At 36.5% G+C, this 19,775-nt stretch overlaps 1 protein-coding gene across 4 annotated transcripts in view; it reads left to right on the top strand.

Moving 5' to 3' along the window:
* The window catches only part of SYT14 (synaptotagmin 14), a 79,365-nt gene extending 63,392 nt beyond the window's left edge, over nt 1–15,973 (top strand). For 2 of the 4 annotated variants that reach the window (XM_068939738.1, XM_009668946.2), the window contains 3 exons: nt 10,494–10,683; nt 13,184–13,240; nt 14,369–15,095. In XM_068939738.1, coding sequence (XP_068795839.1) covers nt 10,494–10,683; nt 13,184–13,240; nt 14,369–14,682 — 561 coding nt within the window. In that variant the 3' untranslated portion in view covers nt 14,683–15,095. Of the gene's footprint in view, nt 1–10,493; nt 10,684–13,183; nt 13,241–14,368 lie in introns of all 4 variants that reach the window. The other 2 variants (XM_068939736.1, XM_009668947.2) reach the window with 1 other exon arrangement.
* The last annotated feature ends 3,802 nt before the right edge of the window (nt 15,974–19,775 follow it).

Below are 19,775 nucleotides of genomic sequence, written 5' to 3' on the forward strand. Positions count from 1 at the left end.
CAAGGGAATCTGGCTAAAGGTAGACCAGCAAGCTCAATGATCTGTGCCTTTGAAACTTAGAGGCATGCTCACGTGTGCTGGGCCTGCAACCTTCTCTACTTGCTGTCAAAAACATGGAGAAGTACATGGCATGGTGCGTATGTAATACAAGTATGTTCCTTATCTAGGTTTTAAAGCTATACCTGGCTTCAAATTTAGGAAAATATTCACAAGCTCTATTTCTCACCCAAGTTTTCACCCTCAACTTCCTACTTTGTATATAATGTGGAGGTCTTGCATTAGCAGCTCTACCTACAGTATTATTGCCATTTGCCTTTAACAGTTCTTCATTGAGTAGTTGCTTTATCATAAGAGGGGGTGTTTGCATGTATGTATGTGTGTGTGTGTGTATATATATATATATATATATATAAAATATATATATTTTTTTTCATATATATGTATATATGAAAATAATAGTTATTTTCTCCTCCATCCCAGTCTCCTTTCTTCCTCAAAACAAAATAAGTTTCCCTGCGTAATGAAATGGTTTAGGCTTGGTTTCCTTTGGATTTGTTGTGCCCCACCTCTGCCCCAGTAACCCTAACTCTTCTGTCACAATCCCCAAGACCGCTTTGCTGCAGTTCTACCATGCATCTAGGGAATTCCTCCTCCCACAGTATTCTCAGCCCCCTTCTTTATCACACATTGACAAAAATATCTCTGCCTTTCTTCCATGTTCAGCATATGTTTGAGTGGGCAAAAACCAATACTGGCTGGCTGGAGTGCGGATGTCACTGTTACCTGAAACTCTGGCTCTCTTTCAAATTTTACAGAAATAGGCCATTGCATCAAAAGTTATTAGCAGATGTGGACGTTGCAGTATTGTCTGAGCATAGTTTGCTTAGGAAGACTTTTGTGGTGCTTTAGGAGAAATTTTTCGTTTAATATGGTGGCAGACAAATTTTTGTTTGTAGTATGGAATCTTTTTAGTATGGAATTCACTGCAATGTTTATGTTCTTCAAGAAATCCTTGTGAACCTGTTCTTTACTTGTTCTTCATTTTTTTCACCCAAGCAAATATTCCAGAAAGTGAACAACAGCCTCCAGTCATGATATTATAAAAGACATATAAGCAGTTTATTGAGAGAAATCTGGAAAAGATCAAAAAAAATCACCCATATTGCACTTCACCATCCCATAAGTTACTTTTTGGTTTAAAATAACAACGAGTAATGTTTTATGTATGTATGTAAGTGTGTATGTATCTATGTTTTATATTTTCTGATTGATTTTGAAAGTACAACCTGGAAAATCAACATGTAACTTTTCCTGCTAAGCAAATCTAGTAATCTTTCACCTTGTATTGTCAATAGGAGGATGTTTGCTGTAAAGAGTTAAATTTAATTTTCTTTCTTTCTACAACATTCTCCATTTCTAACATACTGAACTTCTAGATGTGATCCCTAGAGCAAAGAATGGGTGATGTAGACAATCATATGTGCTTAAAGGATTTTTTTATACATCTTTCCTATAAATATCTGGAATGTGTGACAAATACTTAATTGCAATTTCTTAAGTGAACTAAAACATTTATGCATGTGATGTATAAAAATGCTCACTCGCTCTCTCTGTAGACTTTGGGGACGATAGTTAATCATCTGGTATACATTTGTTTATGCATTGTGCTTCAGGCATTTGTTCCGCGTTACCCTTTATGTATGGCATATCTTCGATATTCTTTCTAATGGATGTTGTAAGTCTTGTCTTTTCTTCAGTTTATAAACTTCTCGGGAAAAAAGCTTTCCAAAATGGGATTTTTTTCCAGTGAATTCTTGATCATTATAGAGCAGAGCTGTCATGTTTTGTGCAAAGGCTAATATTTTATACCTCTGGTGATTTTACTATTGTGCTCCTATGGTATGGTCTGTTCAGCATTGTATTTGGAAGGCTAAATATTAAAATTCATAAGTATAAATGTATCCTTACTCAACAGTAACTATCAGTATGATACCTTAAAACAACTAGAGAAAAAATAGCTAAGGCTTTTCTAACAGACTCATATGAAAGATTTTGTTCATAATTTTATGTAACTAAAATTATACCTAAAATTAAATGTGTTTACGGATCTATGTCATAGTGCATAAATGCTTTAATTTAGCTTATAAAAATTATGTCCCCCAAAAGAAGGGGCGATTATCACTAAGCACTGGAAACACTCTTATCTCGGGAATAGCGTGCTGAATTCAGTTGAGTTACAGTGGTGTAAGACACGAATGATCAGAAGTAGTCCTTTGACACATTAGGAAAAATGACTCTTGAGATTTCTTTGAAGAAAATTATTAGATGATCGGAAAGAGGCGATCATGTTAATGAGGCTGCAAGAGAACTTGGCAGTATCTGGCAAGTGAAGCGGTATCTCTGCGTTTGGCCGGTTGTGCAGCTCTGGAAAGTGTTATCTGCTATGCGAGAGCCATGCAAGCAGCAGCCACTGTCTCCTTGGTGTTTTGACTGCCTCAAGTTGTTGTATGCCTCTTCAGTGCTGTACCCCTGAACATTACTCCTGTCAGCTGAGAAGATAAGCATTACCCATGGCTCCCTCTGCTCATGTCTTACATCTGGATGGGGAGGCAGGGGGGGAACAAAACAAAAAATCCTGTGGCTGTCATGCTCTAGAGCCAGTTATCCATTAGCACTGTTCTTACAGGTGCAAGTTTCAAGAACTCAAGTAGAATCTGGCAAGATGGTAAGGACCTGTCACTAGATGAGTTTAATGGCCACAGTTAAAGAATTACTTGGATTTCCAAATCAGTATTATTTGCTTTTCCTGATTTTTCTGCAAATACGTCTCATCATTCATGCCAAATTATGGCATGTAATTAGTCTCTTCATCCAAGAAGCACTTGATTAGACATTGAGACTGTAAGACTGTTTCAGTCCCATACAGAATAACCTTCATACTTTCAGATAATAGTTTTAGATACTTTTCAAGAATTTTTTACAATTAGAACTTTTCTCAGGTGACTGCAGCAGTTTTATCACATCAGGAGCAAAATGGCTGGCCAGTTTCTGCATATGCTGCTTGTTTTTGATAACTCATTACTGCTATGGAAGGTGAGGAAGTTATTTCTGTCAAAGATTGAAAAGCATCTCAAGAGTGAGCTAGCCAGAAACACTACAATGCTTCCTCAGCCTGTACACGGAAATTCATATCCAGTCATTTCAATGAATCCAGAAAAAGAGGCCTTGCAAGCTGTATTAAACTCTATAACTAAATTCAATACTTCAGCCTTTTCAGGGAGAAACTCATTCATATCTCCAGTGCGATCAAGAGAAGGAGATCTTTGTCATCAGAATGCTCTGCCTTATCCCATCAGAGGCCTGGGCAATCTTGCTGTTATTTGTCTATTGAAAATCTGATTCAAGAACAATTCAGGAAGCTTTCCACAAAGAAAGTTCTGCCTGCCCACATACTCCAACTTAAATGCAACACTTCAAGGTTTGTCATTTTGCCCTCCCTATACTAAGGGTTGTGATTTTTGTTCTGTCAGTATTTTAACGTTAGTATAAAGCTTTTCGAAACAATGACGAAAAACTTCTAATTCACTGCAACCCAGCTCCTGACTGCTTCTGAGATTGTGAGAGCCTGTCGTTGAGTCTTGTACATCCATGACATTTCTCAGTTACCCTGTATTTCTCTCATTTCTTGCTGGACTTCTGTGTAAGATGCAAGAAGTATAATTCAATTCCAGTTATTGCTGACAGTCATGAATAATAGAGCTATCAAAGTATTTATATACCACGTCTAGGATATGCTGACCAATGTTGATCTGAAAGTCAAAACATTCTGCGTGTACATAGTTGGACCCACTGCCGTTGCAGAGCTAACAAAGTCCACCTGGTGTTTCAGTTTTTAGAGTTAAAAAAAAACTGGTCTAATAGTCGTAATTGTATTCCAACACTAGGATTTACTTCACATCAGCCAAAATATAACTTGAATTTAACATTAACCTTCAGCTGCCTCAATGATCTCCCAATGGGAGGCAAGGTAACTAGGTCCATTACAGTGACCCTGAAAATGAAAGGTACTTGGAGCATTCTTTGAAGGCAGCAGCATAAGGAATTTCATCCATTTGTCAAAATCTTCAGTGTGTCATTTATCAGGAAAGATAGTTTCTTGTCTCTCTGTCTTAATATCACTGCACTGAATAAAATAGTAATTAAAAACTGGTATCTTTCTCCTTTAATTGATGAGTTCTCTGAGAAAAGGCACCACACAAGTTATTTATTTAGTTTGGCCCTGACAATCTTTGATATCTGTGTCAGCAAATAATAGAAAACTACATTTCAGACACAGTATTACTATTCTGAGTGTTATGATGATGCTTTCCGGTCTCACAAATGCCCCGCCAAATGTCAGCACTCTGTCAGTGACTGTTCTAGACCAAAGTAATCCACTTGGGTAATACTCTCTATTTCCTCAGAAAGCTAGTCAATCAATGGTAAACATGTTTTTCTTAGTACTGCATGTCTAGTTTTTATCATTTAAAAAAAGTAATAAAAACTCTGACCAATACATAATGCTAGAAAAATGTGAAGTTGATCCAGTATCTGTGAGATTCTCAGACTATCATTCTCCTCAGTGGTAAAAGCATGAATTCCCAACACAGATTGCAGTCTCAAAGAGCAGTAGGCAAAATAATCATTCTGTAAGAACATTTTGTAAATTTGCCAGAAGTAGCTTCACAGAAGGAGTTACAGTTAAAGATTATCAAGGTCATCACTATCATGAAATTTCCACTTTTGAAGACTATGAACTGCTTCTTAACTCTTCCTCAAGCAGCTATTCCAGTGGCAGTAGATTCTTTAATTTTTGATCCTAAGATAAATTTCTATTTCCCTTAGAGATACTGACCTTTGCACTGTTTCATTTTCTCATCTCTTGATTTCTCTCTTGTTATTGTTTGATGCTGTCCTGTAGAGAAGGTGACGTTATGAAGTTAGTGTGTAACATACGTGGGTTCGTATGTATGCATATACACAAAAGTTTTTTCGCTCTTCTTGTGGTCTTGCAAGGAAAAAGAAAGCAGAAGCTGTTATTGTTTGCTGGTTTGAGCACCCTTCAGCAAAAGTGTGTGTGCTGTCTCCCTCCAATTTCTTTTCCACTGGGGAGAACCCAGGTCAGAGGCATTGCACAAGCAGATGAAGTTATCCAGCTTGTAAGTTGCATCTTTGTGGAACTTTGGATTTTAGTTTTCAGTTTTCTTACTTATTTCTAGGTGATTCTTCTTTTCCTGGATTTTGCACTGTAATGTAAGTGTTTTACTTTAGTGTTCGCTTCAGATTGAGATCCCCAGTTAATCACTCCTTTTGTATATTCATGCTGCCTGTACTTGGTGACAGATGCCTGTTTCTGTTTGTAGGGTATCTTTTGCAAGGGACCCTTGTAGTTGTAGTGAGTTAGCCTCTTGTCAGGCTTGGCTCTCATATTGTCTGACCTTGAGCTGCATCTTTCACTTTACAGTTGCTGCCTTTCTCTTAATCAGCTGCCAGCTGGGTCCAGGAGAATCCAGCTTATCTCTCCTTCTTGCCGTTCTTTGTAGTTTATATGATAGCTCTGAGAACTGAAAGAGATCACTTCCAGCCTGCAAACATCTGGTGAGGCTCTGATCATGAGACTTAACATGACCTGAACAAATCAGAAAGGGCACCGCTAGTGGACTTAATTAGAGCTGGGTGAACTGTTAATAGCAAACAGTTTAATTAGCAACTTCATTATGAACCTATGTTTAATGTTACAGATTTGTTAATTGTGAAAAAAGATTCATTAAATGTTTATGCAATGACAAACCAGTCCGTAGGTTGACTACTTATAAATTAGTCTTACTATTTGATCAGTGAATCATTTTTCTGCTCCCCATTTGAGTAAGTGTAATTGTTGCAAGGAGAAAAGGGAAAAAACAAATTGTTGGCTATTTTGATCTCCCAGATGAGTGCAGAGACCGTCTATGGAATATCTTACAAGATTAGGGTAGTTGGAGGACATTTTGTACTGTACATTTCTTTCTGAATAACAGGCCGTAAGGTGCAGATCTGAGAGCTGGGTAAAGAGGATGGGTGCTCTGAAACTGGCATAGGAACTGTAAAAGTAGCAACGTCCTGAAAGAGCACTGCTATTTAGAAGCATTGCCATCTAGGAGCTTGGAAGCTATAACACCTCCTCCATGATCATATACTTTTGAAAAGGAGTAGAGAGACATGTATGTGTGAGCATGGGTAGAAGTTGTTCATGTAGCTTCATCAGGACTGCAAGTAAAATGTCTGTATTTATTTTGTGTCAGATGTTCTTAACTAGATTGCTAGCACAAATGTCTAACAGCTTTTAGTGCTTTAATATTTCTTTATGTTGTGTGTCTTATCTTAGCAAACAGAATTCAATAAGAAAAGGCCTCTTGCATCTTTTCCTCCCCCTACCCCATCCCCCCTCACTATGTAAGAATCTGGTAGACTTTTGCAATTTTGAAAACAGAACACTTTGGAAACAGGCATTGTAAATGCTGTAAATTCCATTGTACATACTATATTTCCAGTTCCTTCCCCAGCTTCTCAGGTTTGCCGTGCAAATTTCAGGGCCATTAAGTCTGTGGAGCAAGTAGGTGCTCTTTTATTATATGGCAAGGAAGCCAAAGGTATAATTTAAATACAGACAAATAAAAGTTATAGAAAACTTTAAATAGTTCCTTTTCTGCAGATCATTAATGTTTTGTTCTACAGCATTGAATATTGAAGCTCTTTTTAAGAGACTTGTAAAAACTTTTATACACAAAGTATTAATAGCACAATCTCATAAAATATGAAAAGCAGCACAGAAATCTCATTGTGAACTTGCTCAAAGTCTTTCCAGAAGATGGAATGCTGCTTTGCATATATAAATTTTATTATGTCATTTCATTTTATGACTAAATTATTCAAAGTATCCTAAAGTTTGAAAGCAAATCTTGATTTTGAGTAATACTGTATGTTTCATTATTAGAAAGTATACACAGGTGAAATTAATGTAATATTGTCATGGATCTAAGGAAGTTTTATAGCTCTGTAACGTTATAGTTTCGGTGGTAAATTAAAGCTGGTATATAGAGGTTTTTAGGGTTTTTGTCCCTTGACTGTAGTTAATGAAAGGCTAATATTTTTAATTTGATTTCCATTTTCTAGTGTTCTGCCTATAGCAAAACAACCTGTTTTTCTAAAAAATACTGCATCCAGAAGCTTTTTCTCTTGAGAGTGAAAAACAAGGCAGAGCAGAAACTTTTGATGAGAAATGGTAATTTTAACTGTTGTTGAGATAATCTGATTTTAAGCTACATTAATAATAGTTTAATAAACAAAACAATTCCATACTTGATATGAATAATACCATGATGTTGAATGTATTTAATTTCAAAAGTCTTTTAATTTGGAATTTCTGAATACGAAATTATAGCAACTTTTAAAGCATGGCATTTTACACAAGCTAAGTATGTTTTGTTTTGTAAACGGAAGTTACATAATGGGAATGTTATTAGAATGTTTAGTTTCGTGATTGTGATTTAAGTTGACTTAAGTATTAATACTGTAATGTGTAAGTATATGAGTAAAAATGCACAGTATAATACTTAATTGGGACCTGCATCAAAGAAACTGTCACATATAATCACCTCTCTTAAAAAAAGATGCTTTCCTGAGCTTGAATCTTTGAGGTGCCTAAAATTCTATACATGTTAATGTTTGCAAGTTTAGCTTATTAGCTTAAAGTAATATGCTGATACTATACGTTCTCTTAATTTTACTGTACAGGAATATCATCTGCAAAAGGATTGGAATTTCCTTCCTGTTCTGTTGTGGAGATAGCTTTGCACAGTTCCAGAAGTACTGACTTTCTTTAAAAAAAAAAAAAAAAAAAACTTTTTACAAGAACATCCAGATTGACAACTGATTACAATTAGTTATTTTTAAAAATCATAAAAACTTCAAAACGGTAATGAAATATAGTACAGAAGGAAACCTTTTAAAAATTACCCTTGTTTCATGTTTATTTCTTCATTTAATTGCTGTTTAGCCACATCTTTACTAAACTAGTGAATCTTATTATCTCAAACATTTTTAACATTGTAGCAAGCATCATGTAACAGTTTTTTTCTGCTAAATATATTTCCACTTAAGCAGAAAGAGATGCTAATGCTGTTGCAGCTAAGTAGAAATCAGTGCCATATATACCATAGCTGAATTTTGTTTTTTGAGAGCTATCCCTATGTAACTAATATTCATTAATTAAGATGTATTGTCTTCCTTAAGTTATCATGTACCCTGCAAGTTGCTTTCTTCAAACCTAAATTGTTCTCCTGAAGGATATGAAGACGTACACTTCCAGGAGTGTAGGTTTTGATGTTGGTAGACGCACAGTAATTGTTTTTGATATCCATATTCTTACTAGAATTGCAGGCATATTGTGCAGAGCTCTGCCTTTAAAAACAACTACGTGATATTTTCTGCAAGTGTTCATATATAGAAAGGGTACCTGTTGTTTAATTTAGGGGATTGTTTTATTATATGACTATCGTATGTTTGAAGACTACTTATTTTTAAGTAGATTGATCCTCACAGTAGGTGGAGGAAAAAGAATCACTATCACACATGTAATAACTGAGGCAAAAACACATGGTCACAAAAATATCAAAGCACCCGGTATAGTATATGAGTGGGATCTAGATGCGAGAATTCAAAATTATAAAACTCCATTCTTCGACATTCCTAATTATTTTACCTACCTTCGTTTTCAGCGCTAAGTTCTTCGGGTGCTTTAAATTCTCTTTCTCAGGAAGGGTTTAAAATACTTTCTCAGACAAAGCATGTGAACCGTCTAGGTTCAGTCCCTCCTCTCCTCCCTGGATCTCGCCTGACAGCCAGCCTAGAGCCTCTGCTGTGCTGGGGGTGCTCTCATCGCCTGCAGCAGCTTCAGCGTTCAGCACCGGGTTGGTGATGAAGAGAGGAGTACTTTTGTCTAAAATGTTGGAGACCTGGATTCAATTCCCTCTTTCACCTCTTAGGATTCAAATTTGCTTCCCTAATGTCTCAGTTGTATTGACGTAGAAGCAGAAGGAAGTAATGTGCAAAAAGTTCAATAAGAGGTTAGTGGTATAACATTAGCATGTAAAATTCTAGAGAGATATTTTGACAAGTAATGAAGCCCCTTTCAAACTTTTTGGAAGTGTTGTTCTATTGAGAAGAACTAGTTAAAACTTCAATTTGAAGGATATTATTGTAGATTATTCTATCATTTCTTCTATAATTTGAGATTCTGTAATGCAGTTGAGCTTTATATTAAGTTATTTGCTTTTATTTAAGTTTTAGAAGTGATCTCACTCCCATATCTGCTGCTGCTAGAAACGGTAGAGAGACATTTGGAATCTGGAGGAATCAGCTTGACACAATCCTCACTCCTTGAAGGAATGCTGCCAGATTCCCAAATGAGTCAACCCACAGTTGATAAAACTGTGGACACAATTTATATTTTTTTGAGATAATATTGTACGGGGTTGTATTCATAATTCCAAATTGTCTCCTCAGCTTCCAAGGATATCGCCATGCCGCAGGCAAGGTTCCATCCAGTCTGTTGTTTTCAGTGCCGTAACTCTCTGCGCCAGTGCGTGAAAGCAGGAAATCAAAGTAGGAGTACCTGTGCTTTGATTAGCACAGCAGTGTAAAGAAACTGTAAATTTTCTTTTTTTCAGGGCTAGGAATGAGAGGATTAAAATGCTAAAAAGGGGTATTAGAAGCTCCAATCAAAGACGTGATATAGTGAGAACTCATGGGCTCTCTGCATTTTCTGGAAGCTTGTGTGGTGGAAATTAAAGTCTCATTTGCTCACTACTAGGGTATAACATTCTTCCTCTCCTGCCCAAGGTCTATTACAATTCTGTATCCCTGGACCAATTAAATTCCTTGTAAGCTAATTTATTCTAGACAGAGTGCATTTATTTCTATTTGCATATGTTCTATCATTTTGTTGCTCATAAGTTCTAAGTCTAGAGAATAACCTTTGCAGAGGATGAATAAGAATTTCCTGCATATTATTATCCTCAGAGTTCCAGTAGTGTTTTCCGTTTTTGAAAAGTAAATGATCCAAAGTTTAATGTTCTCTGGGAGGCTTACAGATTATGTTACAGGTCTTATCTTCCCAGCTGAAACAAATAGGGGTCATAATGGCTGCTTTTCATGTCCTCCTATTATCCTGAATAATGATGCAATGGAAACACAGAATTAAAAATTATTTTAATTCCAGACTGCATTAGTCTTTGTTACCTCTAATATATGTGGTCTGAGTATATACTAAGGAAGTACATTTCGTATTGGGTCATTGAATGGAACTTCTGTTATTGTCAGTAAGTTACTTTCTGATTTCCTGTGTGTTATATTAAAAATTGACTTCCCATTAATTTTGCTCTATAAAACACACAGAACTTTTTCTCTGTTTATAGGGTTGCGACTCCCAAATGAGCATGTCAGAAGTGTCCTGCAGTGAAAGTACCTCCTCTTGTCAGTCTCTGGTACATGGCTCAGCTCCAGAAATCCTCATTGGCCTCCTTTATAATGCTACAACTGGAAGATTATCAGCAGAAGTGATAAAAGGCAGCCACTTCAAAAACTTGGCAGCAAACAGACCACCCAGTGAGTGAAAATCTTTTTTTATCCTAATGCTTCTGAACTGGTGGGACTCTCGATAGCAAGGACTTCAATCCTATCATTTAGTCTTACCCAATCAAAATGAAGTAGAGCAATCATCAACTAATCTGTTTCATGTTTTACATTTCTAGTCAGTTGGGAAATAGCAAAAATCTAAAATTCAAAATATTAATTGTAAGTTGACAAGACTGTTTTAATTTTTCATGATGACTGAGTAATAAATTACCTTTATCATAATGATTAATTGCTAAATTACTAATGCCTCACATCACAGGCCAAGAATAAGAAGTTGTAGTGTTTAAAGAGAAAGTATATGCCAGCTAATATTAATATAAACATGGTGAACAGTTATTGCTTCCTAGGGGAGTTGATACTGCAGTCTTTAATTGCATATGTGCCTATGCATATGTGAAGGTAATGTATGTAATTTAGGAATGTCAGGGAAGACAACATAGAACCAAATTGTGACTTTTGGCATGCATACTGTACAGAAGGAAAGTTCATCGTCAGAAAGGACTCCAACTGAGTGTTCAAACATTCATTCAAAAATACATTTGTCTAAAATATCTCTGAACTTTGTGTGCTTTTAAATTTAAGCCAGATGGAATATGTCACATGCACAGAATATTTTTACTCTGTCTCTAATTCGTTGTTATAGCTTGAGAAAGTCCAGTAGTGAAGGAAAGCAGGAAGTGGGTGTTTTTTAAGAGCATCAGTCAAACTTACATAAATTGTAGCCAGACCTATTCCTTTTGGTTCTCTCTGGAGGCTCAGGTTTTGGCCCTTCTTCCTGTTTTTTAATCCCCAGGTTTCTGTGGCATCACTAGGTTATCCTGCAGGCTGCCAACATTGTAAAAGAGGTTTGTGCATCTCACCTTGTCTTCAGAATTTAGCAGTGAGCCCAACAGTATTAGATGGCTCCTTTTTCTTTCTTGACCCACGTTTTGTTCCATGCATTAACCATATTTGGCTGAGCCTTACTCTATTTTGCTTTCTGTATCCTTTTCACATTGACGGAGCCAAACTTTGTTAACGTGGCTAGAGAAGGAAGGCCAAAGAAGAATAAAAGAATAGGAGGTACTTCCCTGTAGTTACGTAGCTGCCCCAGAGTCACCTGTTTGAAGACAAAGCTTGAAAAGAGATGGAGGAAGCTAAGAAGACTCAAGGACAGCAGGATGTGGGGAAGGAATGAAAGGAAAAGAAGATCTGGAGAGAAGGGGCTGCAGAGCTGAGAGTGCATTGTGGGCATATACCAGCTTCTCTTTCTGCCGTCATTTCCACAGAAAGGAAACTCAGGCATATAAGGTTGATGATGAAATGCTCTGTAGTTTGGACCATTAGCGATCTAGAACCCTGAGAAGTGCTGCAAAGCACGGGCACAGGTCAATTTTCATTTTGCTCTTGAGAAACTACAATGGAAAGGGAAGTGATATTTTTTTTCCCACAAATGGTCTTTTCTGTATCCTAGGGGTTGTGAACCTATGCAATTATTGTGAAATGTTTTTGAAGCAAATATGGATCAAGTCCTAGCTTTCTACTTCTTGATAGCGTATACTCTGCTGTTTATTTTATACAGTACATAGTAACTAATCCAGGAAGTGAATGCAAGCAAATTGGCCAACTTCTGCAAGCAGTCAAAGCTGATGTTAGAATGTGTCTTGGTTCCTCTGTGTGACAGTCACTATATGTCTGAGAAGAGAAGAATGCTCCTAAGTATCATTTAAAATTTTGTTGAAAAGGCGTATGAGCTTTTGCACATTAAATGCATGCATGTGCATGCATGTGCGCACACCACACGAAGTCCATGAACGTATGGATTTTAAATAGTGAGCTCTTTACATTTTAAATAGAAAGATCCATAGCTGAATTTCAGATGTAAGCATCTCTCAACTTTTTGTAGACTTTAGATCAGATTTAGTCTCATGACAAGTCCATCACTATTCAAAAAGCAAGGCATTACAGTCATATAGAGTGATGATAAAAGCTAAGGCCGAAACTATTATGTATTTATAGGATTAGTTTTCAATTCAGTGATTTTTCATTTTGTTGCTTTTAGTATATGAAGTATAACTACTGTGTGCAGTTTTTCTTAATATGCTGGAGTTTGCATGAAAAAGTATGAGGTTTGATAAAATGGATACAGTGATTTTTACCCGGTCTTTTATAACCTAATCATCTGCATGATTCTTTCTATGTTCAGTGTGCTTTAAAACCCAGTAGCTATTAGTGCTAAGATACCCACTATGTAAGCAGTGTAATTTTTTGTTAAAGATTACACAAAAACTGCACAAATTTTCATTTCATTAAATTTTACCCAAGAATCCTTTTGTTCAATCCTTTTTTCAGATCTATACTGCTAAGGTTTTGTGTTCTTCCACTCCAGTGAATAGTGTTTCCTCTTAAACTTTAACCTTTGATCCTCTCTCACCCAACTATTGACATCTGGTCATTATTTCTTTTACTGCTTTCCACCCCCTGTTGTCAGACGGACTGTTCTGTTGTCTAAAACACTTGATAGGTGGACAGGTTTATATAATCCGAGGTGAGTTCCTGTAGAAACTAATTGGATGTTGTCTTTTTCATGCAAAAGAAAACTTACCAGCAGTAAAGCTATCCACAGCTGCCTACCATATTGGTTTACAAAAGCACATGTTTATTATCTGTGGCACTCTTTAATGAAGAAGCTGCATTTATCTCTGATTATGGATGATGGGATTTCAGTGTACCTGCACAGTGAAAATACGCAGAGAGACTCCAGTCTTTTAATAACATTATTCATTAACGTGACGGGAATAAAAAAATTTAAAAAATGTTTTATACACTTATATATTTCATAAAATCAGATACACCTTTGTGGAATGCACATCCTTCTGCAGTAGCGTGTCTTGGTGCTTCTAGTCAAATGAAAATACAGCTTTAAAAATAAGGGTTTATACCCAAATACTAAAATTCGGAGTGTGCTAACCACATTTACTTACGTGAACTTCTTAAGCGCGCTTCCAAAGAGGACTACTCAAGCAATGTTTTAAACAACCATATTAAATTATGCCAAAATTTATTTCTCTTTAAAGGCATATTAAATGTAATCCTTCAAGAATTTAGGAATTAAGAGATTTGTTACATTGTGTAAACCTCCACCTTTAGATGCACTTGGCTACATTTTGCTCTTCAAAGATGAACAAAATCGAAAAACCCAAAGTGAGAAACCACATCCATGCAGAGATTATTTTTAAGCATTCCATTCCGGCTGCGTTGATATTATCACTACATATCAGCATTACTTTTTTTTTTCTTTTGATTAGTTGTGTTCGTTCCACTTTGTTTATTCTTATTCTGTGACAATTCAGTGGTATGCTTTACAGTGTTGTGGCTAGTTGGAGCTTGCTAAGTGTTAATGCAATTTAAGTTTGCTTAGAACAAGTAAGGGGGGTTGATGGGAAGAAGGATTGTGGGGTATACCTTTAGCCCACTTACCTAGTACTGAAGCTAGTTAAGTCATTACTGTGCTTGTAATATTTTGCTTTTGTCATCTTTTTCATGTGTCTAAATTAAGCTATGTTCAGTCAACATGGTATACACCATATCCTTATAAAATATGTTGTATACATCTCATTACCCAAAGCTTTTGATCTAAGATATCTGACATTCCAAAATGTGATTTATTTTGTAGATACATATGTTAAATTAACACTGCTGAACTCCATGGGGCAAGAGATGTCCAAATGCAAAACTTCAATCCGCCGAGGGCAACCAAATCCAGTATACAAAGAAACCTTCATTTTTCAAGTGGCATTGTTTCAGCTGTCAGATGTGACACTCATATTGTCTGTATATAATAAACGCAGCATGAAACGAAAAGAGATGATAGGGTGGATTTCCTTAGGTCTCAACAGCTCAGGAGAAGATGAACTCAATCACTGGACTGAAATGAAGGAATCTAAAGGACAACAAGTATGTAGATGGCATACTTTACTAGAGTCTTAATGGATGGTACAAAATACAGTCGTGGTTTAAGGGAGTTTTGTCTTTCAAGAAGATCATCCCTTGGTCACAATCAAGAGATTTGTTGTGGAAGTAAAAAATTGAAAATTGAAGTCAACATTCCATCTTAAAGGATGCACAACATGCAAAATGGAGCGATTTAATATATCATCTTCACTTAGTATCAGACACTTTGCTGGTGTCAGAGAAACCTTACTTTATACAAATATGCTAGCAGTCCCTCCCCCATCTACCTGATGCTGTATTGGTTTGGGTTTGTTTTGTGTTTTTCAATTCAGAAGTATTTTATGTAAGACTCTCCAAATCAGTGTAAGCTCCTCCTTGTGTACTTTTCTTATTTCTGTAATACTGTAGCTTCTGACCTGCCTGCATTCAGATTAGGGGTCAATAATTTGCACTACATAAAAAAAGAAAAAGTTATTAGTCTGTATAGCAAAAAAAAAAGCCAATGGAGAAGAAAATTTAGAAATATAGCAAATATGAATATACTGTTGTTTTACGCTGAATTTCTTTCCAGGAGCTTAGTACAAGTAAGTTTTAATTTTTAATATGCAGTTGGTTTGAAAAATACTAGCATTGAGGCATCAGGTGAACTTTGACATAAAATAAGAGTTTCTTCAATCTGTGACAGGAACGAGCTCTGTACGTGGCATAAATTGGGTCTTCCCTCTTGCCTGTGCTTCTGCCTAATCCAAAGAGACCAGATCATTAGTTTGGTCCCTTCCAAATCTCCTTAGACAGGTTGTACTGTAAAATTGTGTAACTTTCTGTTGAAAGCACTTCCTGTGTTCATGTATTCCAATGTAGGAAGCTCATAGAGCATGACTTTACTAAAATACCTTTTCATTAAACAAATTGATACGGATTTCTCTAAAATGTCAGCAGTTAGATCAAAAGACTGCGAAAGAAGTGGCAGCAGTTGAACTACTCAGAACAAACAGGAGAAGTACTATGACTTTTGTTGAAGCAGACATCCGTTTGAGCCTCTTATGAGCTGTTTTAGGGATTGCTGTATGATGTTTAATGGAAGCAGAGAGCAGACCAGGAGTTTTTATCTTTCTTCTTGGAGAAGAGAATATCAGCGAGTTACTTTTTTTTTTTTTTCAATGACTTGCCAGCAATTGAATAAATGTCCACACCCAAAGGAGAAATCTGCTTTGCTTATGTTCAGGTTGGGGACTGCAGCTTTGTAATAATGACACGGTTGTGAAGCCACATTATCACGAGAAAGTTTGCCTTCAAATAAACCCTCACAGCTTCCACTGAAATTAGCAAAATATCTGTGTTTCTAAGATTCCTGTTTGGCCCTAACATTTTAACTACTGGCACACTAACTTAACTGACTGCCAGATCCAATTCAGATTACTGAAGTTGTGGATTTTCATGTAGACATTTATTTAAAATGCTTCCCAATTCATTTTGCCTGTGATTATAAGTTTCATTTACTTTTAATTGTTACTGTATGGAACGCAAGCAAATTTATACTTCTTATAAATTATGATGTCTTACTAATATGAGAACTCACTGGCTGTTGCAACACTTGGTGGGTAGAAGAGTGAAGTTTTGGATTTTTTTTGTGAGAATTAGTGGTATTATATCCTTTATAATACTTTCAGCAATCCTGGCTTTAGGATATATAGTGAGATTGGAGACGGTGAGTATATTATAATAAAGATATTTCGTGTGGTTCTCAAATTCTCACACTACTTAACAATTTCACGAGGTCCTCTTTAAAGGATATTGTAATTCCACTTCTTAGTTTATTTGGTGCCTTTTGAGGGGTTTGTTTGCAGAACCAGGTTTTCAGGTTTTATTGATTTAAAGATTTAAAACACCTTATTACACGACTTTTGTGTTCTGATATTGCACAGTTGTTTCATTTGCAGAAGCCTTATCTACTAAATACATAAAATACCAACTTTCTTTAAGCAGAAATCGTCTTGCACTGATATAAGTTGTGTCTTTCAGTCCTTTTTGTTGCTCAGGTTGTGAAATGTAATGTTATGTGTAGAATTTAAAAAAAAATCAACAATAATTTTATAAGCATAAGTCAAATGCTCAAATTTTTCTAATCCTTTTAGCTTTCTTTATGATAGAAGTGCTGACTTAAGAGCCCATACTGATACAAAGCAGTTTTTCAATGCATATAGAAGGATTTTTACTCATTTGCTTTGTGGGTATTGGGATGCTCTTTCCTAAAGTTGAAAGTTATCTGTTAATGGTTGTCTCTTATGTAGGTTTTTCTTTATAAAATAGCGTAGAGTACTTAACAGCAAGTCTTGAGCGAATTAGTTCAAGCGGAGGGTTAATATCACCATTAAACTAATTAAGTCAGTTTGGAAGGTGCAGCAAGTAACCTGTTACAGAATCCAAGCTGAACTAACAGTGTCATGACTTGGGTTTCAGTTTGGAAGGTGCACTGCTTCAATTTTACGTGCTAATCATTCAGATTTATTAGACATTGAAATCATAATTTAGACACAGCAGAGATTTGTAACAGCCTATGTTGGGTGCATTTGGGATGACTCCTCTTTCTAGATCATGTGACTTTTCCCAAGTTCTCTAGGTCCGATTCGTGCTTCAGGAAAAAAATGGTTTGGCTTTTTTGGATTTTTACCGTAGAAAAGGTGGAAGTGAATGTTTAACTTTAGGCAATAGAATATGGGTTTTCCATGCAAAACCAGTCACACCAATAGTTGGAATTCAGCATAGGATTGTTATGAATTAGTTATAGTATCAGTAGCTGTCATGTTGCCTTTTTATTCCTAGAGCCCATTCTTTTGTTTGTCATTTTGTTTTGCTTATTGCTTTTTACAAATCTATACTCTTGTATTTGAAATCTGTCTTTATCTAAAGTTTTGGTAAACCCTGCATAGTGGCTCGTACATAAAGTGTGTGTGTGGCGGGGGGGGGGTTGTGCATTCAGTTAAGTCTCAAGCATGGAACAGAATATAAAGAACAAAATAATGGAAACAAATTAGATTTGTGTTTTCCTCAGAGTGGCCACTGCTGGCTTTTTGTAGCTTTTTGTTATTTACCTTTCTTCAGAAGCATTAGTAGTACTTGGAAGAGCCTATCAAATTATTTGACTACTTTTCTGTGTGCCAATGTACCATGTAAAGATTATAATTCTTGAATTGAATGTTTCCTGATAGTGTAGCCTTAAATAATTGTAGAACAATGAAGTTCTTACAGATTCTGTACTTGAAAATATTTCATCCTTTCCGCATCTAATCTATATTTGGATTAAAGTTTAGAACATTTCACATGGGTCTTCTCAAAGGTACGCTCTTCTTAAAGAGCTATTAATGAGAGAAAAGGTGGTTGGTTCCGTTTACACTCTGTGGTAAGGGCGAGACTGTGATCCAACAGGCCAGTGCAGGCAAGTGCAAAATCTCACTGTGCAGAAGGATGAGAGGACATACTGCTGCTGTAGGACATAGCTGTTTCTTATCTCTGTGGAGGCAAGGGATAAGCAGAGCCGTGCTTCTGCTGCCCATTCAGCTGGAGAGCACAGCCGATCGAGCGTGCAGACATCCGCTCGTAGTGGTGAGGTTCAAAGCTTGGTCCCTGCCGTGCTGCCTCGTGCTCAGAACTGAAGAGACAGCCACCTTGTAACCACGCAGTGAGGTCCGACTGCAAAGGCAGAAGTTAGGCAAGGTATAAATTCTACTACTTGAGAAATATAACATAATTTCTTAATGTAATTAAAATCCTCTAACCTCATTAATAATTAGATTTCAAATATGGCGAGTCCTTGGAACTCACGTGTGTGCTGTTACTGGAGCTGAAGATTCTGTTTATCAATTTAGTGAACACGCTCAAGCTGAAAACGGATTTTGCGGCATCTACTGTAGAGAATATTTTCGCCTGTAAACTCTTGTAACCATTCCTGATGGCTAATGTACTGCTGGCATCAGTACCTTCCCATATTCCATATCTTTGGACCAAATATGTCTTTGTTGTTGACCTAAAATTTGTATTTGTGTTACTGATATTCTCTCTTTTCTCCCTAATGACTTGCTCCTGTGAACTCCCCAGCAGCCTGAGAAACCTGCGGCAGTCACTTGACCTTGGCAGTCAGGAGCACTCTGCCCCTCTTGCAATAAGGTGCTGGGGCAATCTGGTGCAAAATTTTATGACTCGTTCAGCTCCTGAAGGTTTCTAAGATGCAAAATCTTTGGAGTTTTAGCATGATGAGGCAGAGGAAGAAAACCTCTTTTTTTTTTTTCCTTTTTGCAAGGCTATAAGATGTTTTGATGTACGAATTGAATACAGATCACTGTTACAACACAAAAATTCTAAAAAAGTTTATGACGAAATCAGAGAATTATGTTTTAGGCAAAGCTTTTTGACCTTAACTGTTCCAACTTGAAACTAACAGCAGAATGCCCTTTGATTTTTAACTGAGAGCTGTACTGAGCCCTTTACCCCATTCTTCACACTTTCTGGAGGATTGCTGTCTTATCTAAAGCAGTCTCTAATATTATGGCTTGTCAACTGTAAGGCAGACTGACTTCCTCCTTAAGCTGATTTTTTAGTAACCACTAAATATTCATTTAATTTTCCCACTGATAGGCACTGATAGGCATTAATGGTAATGAGAGGAACTCAGAGGCCATCAACGGGAGAATAGACCTGACCCTGAAAGCATAATAGGATCAGCAGATGAGCGCGTTGGTACAGGATAACACCTGCAACATAAGCAAATGTAATTTAAATTATGAACAGAGGGAAAAAGCAAATATCAGGAGACTGTTATAAATTAAAGTATTCAATTATTATCTCTTCTTTTTGTTTCTTCTTTACTGTTCACTGTCAGAACAAGCCATCCAAGAATTCTTTATTTTTGGCCTATTTAACTCAACTGCCAGGTTTTGCAGTACACCAAAGCTGGATTTTGGCCTATTTTGTTGGTCACTTTTAAGGGAGAAGTCACAGGAGCATTTACTTGTCAGTGAATCAATACCTGATAGAGTGATCTCATCTGAGAGTGAGAGCGTTAAAATAAGTGATGGCTTGATACCGAGTTATCTACAATGACTCAGATTCTACTCTTGGAGCCTTGTGGTCCT

Source organism: Struthio camelus, chromosome 3, assembly GCF_040807025.1.
Source record: "Struthio camelus isolate bStrCam1 chromosome 3, bStrCam1.hap1, whole genome shotgun sequence".
NCBI lineage: Eukaryota > Metazoa > Chordata > Aves > Struthioniformes > Struthionidae > Struthio > Struthio camelus.